Below are 7,500 nucleotides of genomic sequence, written 5' to 3' on the forward strand. Positions count from 1 at the left end.
GGCAGTATGGCAGCAAGAGACTCACTGGTAGGGGTAGGTGCAATAATAAGGGTAACAGACAGGATCTGTGCCACTGTGACAGAATGCTCTGTTATACAGATAGCTAGAATCTCAGCCATAAAGCAGGGCAGGACTGCTGCTTACAATGGGGGGATCAGATTGGATCTGTGCCACTGTGACAGAATGCTCTGTTATACAGATAGCTAGAATCTCAGCCATAAAGCAGGGCAGGACTGCTGCTTACAATGGGGGGATAGGATCTGTGTCACTGTGACAGAATGCTCTGTTATACAGATAGCTAGAATCTCAGCCATAAAGCAGGGCAGGACTGCTGCTTACAATGGGGGGATCAGATAGGATCTGTGCCACTGTGACAGAATGCTCTGTTATACAGATAGCTAGAATCTCAGCCATAAAGCAGGGCAGGACTGCTGCTTACAATGGGGGGATCAGATAGGATCTGTGCCACTGTGACAGAATGCTCTGTTATACAGATAGCTAGAATCTCAGCCATAAAGCAGGGCAGGACTGCTGCTTACAATGGGGGGGATCAGATAGGATCTGTGCCACTGTGACAGAATGCTCTGTTATACAGATAGCTAGAATCACAGCCATAAAGCAGGGCAGGACTGCTGCTTACAATGGGGGGATCAGATAGGATCTGTGCCACTGTGACAGAATGCTCTGTTATACAGATAGCTAGAATCTCAGCCATAAAGCAGGGCAGGACTGCTGCTTACAATGGGGGGATAGGATCTGTGCCACTGTGACAGAATGCTCTGTTATACAGATAGCTAGAATCTCAGCCATAAAGCAGGGCAGGACTGCTGCTTACAATGGGGGGATCAGATAGGATCTGTGCCACTGTGACAGAATGCTCTGTTATACAGATAGCTAGAATCTCAGCCATAAAGCAGGGCAGGACTGCTGCTTACAATGGGGGGGATCAGATAGGATCTGTGCCACTGTGACAGAATGCTCTGTTATACAGATAGCTAGAATCTCAGCCATAAAGCAGGGCAGGACTGCTGCTTACAATGGGGGGATCAGATAGGATCTTGACCAAGATAGGAAACTTGGAAGATAGTATAAGTACTATTAGTTATAACAAATCCTTTCTCAGACAGAAAAATGACAGAACGTAATTAATACTCACATTCTGGCAGTCCACACTGGCTCCATATTCCACCAAGAGTTTAGCCGCATCTGCGTCCCTTTTCCTACAAGACACATGAAGGGCCGTGTCGCCGGATTTCTGTTAATGATAAAGTTTCCATTGTTGGTGCCAATAGTGAGAGACACATTCCCCCTGCATTCCAATGGCTCTTACGCCAAGTGCCTGTATTTAGGGGCAGACAATGACGCCCCCCCCCTTGCACCCCCAGTAACCGACAGAAATGCAGAGGGAGGCATTTTGAGCAATTACCCCGGATCATTGCCTGCAGTGTGAGTTACATGTAGGGTTGCCAAGGCTGAGGCTGGTATTACACCCCCAATCTGCCCCCCAATACCCCAATAGTTAGCAGGTACCTATAGTAGCCGTCCCAGTTGCGGCTCAGGAATAACATGAGAAATAAGCGATTTACCCTCTTACTTTGCTAACGGCTCTGAGTTGGGCTTCGGGGGTCGCCGACAGCAGCTCCTTGCAGATCCCCAGATTGCCAGCTTCTATGGCTAAAACCAATGGGATGCAGCCGTCCTGCAGATTGCAATGCACAAATATATCTGACAGGGGCACTAGAAGGTTCGAGAGATTAGGAGCTTTATCTTTGGGTGAAAGTGGAGGCTTTATTGCCCTCTTTATGCCCTTTATTACTATATTTATTGTAAGATGCCCTTATTACATGCCCAAACACTGAGAACAAATTGAAATAAACTCAGGCTGATAAGTAAATAATATATTATCTACCTGAGATCAATATAAAGGCCCTGATTGGTTGCCATAACCCATTGTAGCCAATCAGATATTTACTTATATTAACTCCTGTGGGCCAGTAAAAGCTAACTGCTGATTGGTTACCTCAGTTATAGCTCTAGTGCAAAGTCCTTTTATTTGTGCGGTGGAACTGGGATATTCTACATTATCCCTGGGCCCAAACACACTCGGCCCCACACCACGCACCTTGTCCGGCGTCAGTCTCGCGTCCTTGTGTGACGCTCGCAGAAGGGTCTGAGTGACATTGATGGCGCCATTGGGCCGAAGAGCCGTGTAATGAAGAGGCAGCTGGTCCTTGGGCTTAGGGAGGAACAGCAACAAAAAACATTAAAGCGGTTGTGCACTTTTATTATGATGTAGAGAGTGATATTCTGAAATAATTTGCAGTTGGTCTTCATTTTTTATTATTGGTAGTTTTATAATTATTTTACTTTTGGCTAAGAAATCCCTTGTGTCGCACCGCAGAGCAAATGCCCATCCTGCCCTTAGAAAACATGGTTCCTATTGTTTATCCCACTGCCGCCCCTCACAGCGGCAGCCAGAAAGGGGTTAAAATGGTGTGAAAAAGTTCCTGGGGCAAGTGTAACAAGCCAAATCACTCACGTACCCCTCCGGGGATGTTGGGCTCGGCCTTTTTGGCGAGGAGGAGTCGCACAATCTCATCCTTGGAGTGCGCAGCAGCCACATGGAGCGCGGTGCGACTATCCTACAGCAACATTTGCAGCAAGCAGAAAAGAAAATATGTTAGTTGCACGGGCAGTTTGATTATCATCAGGGTTATTGGGGGCTCCACGGACTTATCAATGGGTTGGTGCCCCTAGGGGCAGAGGCAAGAGACTAGGGGACTGCTTAGTTGCTAGGGGAGACATAATGGAGAGGGGTTTCAAGTTGAATAACTCAATAACCTATTGTTTCTCCTACTCCCATGTAACTGGAGGAGTCCGAAGCCGGACTTGGATTTCTTACTATTGAGTGCTATTCTGATACCTACTGGGAGCTGCTATCTTGCTCCCTTCCCATTGTTCTGCTGATTGGCTGCTGGGGGTGAGGGGGGGGATATCACTCCAAATTGCAGCGCAGCAGTAAAGTGTGCCTGAGTCTGAGCTTTCAGCCAGCGCTACACATTAGAACTGCTTTCAGCTAACCTATTGTTTCTCCTACTCCCATGTAACTGGAGGAGTCCCAAGCCGGACTTGGATTTCTCACTATTGAGTGCTATTCTGATACCTACTGGGAGCTGCTATCTTGCTCCCTTCCCATTGTTCTGCTGATCGGCTGCTGGGGGGGAGGGGGGGAATATCACTCCACCTTGCAGCACAGCAGTAAAGTGTGACGGAAGTTTATCAGAACACAGGTCACATGGTGATAGGTGATGGTTCAGCCCTTCAAAGTGATCCTTCTTGGGGCCACATCAGTGACATTATGTGGTCTCTCCTACTGATGTGGTGTTTGGAAGGAGGAGGTGCTCTCATTAAACAAGTCCATTTGGGGAAAGAGAGTGTCAATGGCCAAATGAGATTCCAGCTAAGACCTGAACATATCCAACGTGGCCTATTAACCTGGGGCCTGACCTAAAGGGGAACTAAGCCTAAATAGCCGAGGGCTAGTCGCTAGTACTGTACAGACTTGTTCTCTGAGTTTGTCATATTCACCTTCTCATTCCGCAGCGAGATGATTCCGCCAGCAGTTAATTGTGATGTATAAGTTGCACCAAAATCAGTAATTAGTAATAATCGCCGGTAACCAAAGAACTGAGGCCCTGGCAGAGCAGTTGGGGTAACTCAATCCAATCATTAACTAGGTACCTGTCGGAGCACTCAATTCCCAGCATTCTGCGGGAGGCGATCAATAGACTGTGTTTGTTCAACCCCCACCCGTCATTCCCTTACCCTTCAATTGCCTCGCAGGTTCCCCTGGAGTTTTCCTGCGCTCACATTAAAGGCAAACACTCTCACTGCAGCACTCTCTTCTGCCCAGCCACAACCTACAGTCACTCACATTATAGAACTGGGGTTTTTGTTTTAGTTCTAAATAAAACAGGAGACTGTCCATCTTGCAGGTTCAGAAGAACCTCCTTGATACTCCTTGACTTGCCGGCTTTTATTTCATACTGAACATTTTTATTTTGTATGTTCTTGCAATATTGGCATTTCCCAAACCCTCTTATACCCCACGGGTAGAGCTGCCTTCCATAAAGCCCTCGGAAGCACAAACACAAGTCCCCACACATCCTAATTCTGTCACTATCCTCCCAAAGGTGGTCTACTGTCTGGGCCACACTTAGAAGCTGTCTCACTGGAGTTCATAGGCAGCTCTGTGGTCCTGGCACTCTCAACTGTCCATTGCTTCTCTCCTGGTTGAGCAGCTCTCAATGTTGGGCGGTGGTGGAGATCCAGGCCACAACTCCTGGCCAAGCTCAGCAAGGGCAGCTCCCTCTCTGATCTGCTAAGCAATATTCATTGGAACTGGCTGCAAGGAACCTTTGGTCGCCCTTAGTTTGGGTGAGAAACTCAAGCTCATGGGTCCTTCTTCTTTCCAAGGCATTGGTGTTTCTAGCATGGTGCTTCTAGCATCTTAACTGGTAGGCATGGCCATACACTGATTTGGGGGCAGTGGCCAGTCCAGGAAGTTTGGGCTGAAGGGAATGGGAGAAAGCACTCTACACTAGAGGAACACAACCTTTTTTTTACCTGCGAGCCACATTGAAATATAACAAGGGTTGGGGAGCAACACAAGCATAAAAAAGTTCCTGAGGTGCCAAGATTGGCTATTTGGTAGCCCCTGTGTGGACTGGCAGCCTACAGGAGCTTCTGTTTGTCAGTTTTTTTGGAACCAAAGTGTGACTTCAAGTCAGGACATCAAAAATAAGCACCAGCTTTGAGGCCACTGGGAGCAACATCCAAGGGGTTGGGGAGCAACATGTTGCTCACGAGCCACTGGTTGGGGATCACTGGTCTTTGCACCCTATCAGCTTACAGGGGCTTTATTTGGCAGTAAATCTTGTTTTTATTCAACCAAAACTTGCCCCCAAGTCAGGAATTCAAAAATAACTCCCTGGTTTGGGGGCACTGAGAGCAACATCCAAGGGGTTGGGGAGCAACATGTTGCCCTGAGTCACTGGTTGGGGATCACTGCTCTACACCAACACAACAGTAACATTTATTGATGATCAGTACGGGGTGCTGTACCCCAAAGTCTGTACTTTGGAAGGCAGTGGATGCCAAGATTTTTAGTTCAATTCTAATTTGAATGTCTAGTTTAGGGCCAGGCCTACCCTGAGCTCATAAAATGGACACAGAAATAGGCAAATGGCAACGTATCAGCCATTCACTCATAGTTCCAGGAATATCTAGGGCAGCAAAAACATACTCACCCCAAATCCCCCCTAACTGGCCTTCAGGCTGGGCCCCCTTAGCCCATAACAAGGTTACAGATATATAGAAACATTGGGGTAACAGTCACCCTGCTATAGTTCCAGGGGTACCCAGGGCACAAATAAGCACTCACCCCAAATCCCTCCCTAACTGGCCTTCAGGCTGGGCCCCCTTAGCCCATAACAAGATTACAGATATATAGAAACATTGGGGTAACAGTCACCCTGCTATAGTTCCAGGGGTACCCAGGGCACAAATAAGCACTCACCCCAAATCCCCCCCTAACTGGCCTTCAGGCTGGGCCCCCTTAGCCCATAACAAGGTTACAGATATATAGAAACATTGGGGTAACAGTCACCCTGCTATAGTTCCAGGGGTACCCAGGGCACAAATAAGCACTCACCCCAAATCCCCCCCTAACTGGCCTTCAGGCTGGGCCCCCTTAGCCCATAACAAGGTTACAGATATATAGAAACATTGGGGTAACAGTCACCCCGCTATAGTTCCAGGGGTACCCAGGGCACAAATAAGCACCCCAAATCCCCCCTAACTGGCCTTCAGGCTGGGCCCCCTTAGCCCATAACAAGGTTACAGATATATAGAAACATTGGGGTAACAGTCACCCCGCTATAGTTGAAGGGGTACCCAGGGCACAAATAAGCACTCACCCCAAATCCCCCCCTAACTGGCCTTCAGGCTGGGCCCCCTTAGCCCATAACAAGGTTACAGATATATAGAAACATTGGGGTAACAGTCACCCCGCTATAGTTCCAGGGGTACCCAGGGCACAAATAAGCACTCACCCCAAATCCCCCCCTAACTGGACTTCAGGCTGGGCCCCCTTAGCCCATAACAAGGTTACAGATATATAGAAACATTGGGGTAACAGTCACCCTGCTATAGTTCCAGGGGTACCCAGGGCACAAATAAGCACTCACCCCAAATCCCCCCCTAACTGGCCTTCAGGCTGGGCCCCCTTAGCCCATAACAAGGTTACAGATATATAGAAACATTGGGGTAACAGTCACCCTGCTATAGTTCCAGGGGTACCCAGGGCGCAAATAAGCACTCACCCCAAATCCCCCCCTAACTGGCCTTCAGGCTGGGCCCCCTTAGCCCATAACAAGGTTACAGATATATAGAAACATTGGGGTAACAGTCACCCTGCTATAGTTCCAGGGGTACCCAGGGCACAAATAAGCACTCACCCCAAATCCCCCCCTAACTGGCCTTCAGGCTGGGCCCCCTTAGCCCATAACAAGGTTACAGATATATAGAAACATTGGGGTAACAGTCACCCCGCTATAGTTCCAGGGGTACCCAGGGCACAAACACTCACCCCAAATCCCCCCCTAACTGGCCTTCAGGCTGGGCCCCCTTAGCCCATAACAAGGTTACCGATATATAGAAACATTGGGGTAACAGGGGGAGACTTACTGGGGAACCACAGCTCTAAGGGAATAAATAAAATATATTAAACTTGTTTATCCGGGTGTTTGAATCAGGAGACCGCAGGCGACTTTCAATGAAGGAAGTTTTCACCCAACAGACTTTTCTAATTGCTTTTTGTGCCCAATTAGCCGTAATTAGCGCCCAACAAAGCTGCTCCTGGGTATCCCATGTATCACGCGGCGCTCATGTTTCTCCTGCGCGGGGAGCACAATGGCCGCTTACGCTCAGGGGGTGCCGGCTAAAGGCTGGAATTTTCTCCTGTAAAACCCAAGTCCCCGGCGCAGCCTTTGAGCCAGAGCCGTAAAGTCTCTTTATTGCTGGGGGGGAAGGAATTTAATAAACACAGATGTGCGTAACTTTCTATTGATTCCCCATCTCGGCAGTGGGAGGTCGTGTCTACGGTTTCTAAGGGCAATAAATACACTGAAAGGTCATTGCCAGGCGCCGCTTTTGCCCAACTATACCCCGCGCTGCTTGGATTCCCATCGTGTTGCTCAGAGGGCAAAAACCAAAACTTTATGGGGGCTCCGCCCACATTCCCAATTCCCAATGGGTCGGGGGGGTAATGTAATGACTCCTATAGGAATCATAATATCAATATAATCTCAACTGAAAAACACCTTCCATGTTCCCTTTGCCCTGAATGTCATTAGTTGGTACAGGTATAGGACCCGTTATCCAGAATGCTCAGGACCGAGGGTATTCCGGATAAGGGGTGCTTTCGTAATTTGGATCTCC

At 48.4% G+C, this 7,500-nt stretch overlaps 1 protein-coding gene across 2 annotated transcripts in view; it reads right to left on the reverse strand.

Moving 5' to 3' along the window:
• LOC100492885 (serine/threonine-protein phosphatase 6 regulatory ankyrin repeat subunit C-like) overlaps positions 1-7,500 on the reverse strand; it is a 56,454-nt gene that overhangs the window by 43,820 nt on the left and 5,134 nt on the right. For both annotated transcript variants that reach the window (XM_031904411.1, XM_031904410.1), the window contains exons 3-6: positions 2,544-2,642; positions 2,123-2,236; positions 1,595-1,699; positions 1,157-1,255 (exon numbers count right to left, since the gene is read on the reverse strand). In XM_031904411.1, coding sequence (XP_031760271.1) covers positions 1,157-1,255; positions 1,595-1,699; positions 2,123-2,236; positions 2,544-2,642 — 417 coding nt within the window. The remainder of the gene's footprint in view (positions 1-1,156; positions 1,256-1,594; positions 1,700-2,122; positions 2,237-2,543; positions 2,643-7,500) is intronic.

This window comes from Xenopus tropicalis, chromosome 6, assembly GCF_000004195.4.
Source record: "Xenopus tropicalis strain Nigerian chromosome 6, UCB_Xtro_10.0, whole genome shotgun sequence".
In the NCBI taxonomy this organism is placed as follows: domain Eukaryota; kingdom Metazoa; phylum Chordata; class Amphibia; order Anura; family Pipidae; genus Xenopus; species Xenopus tropicalis.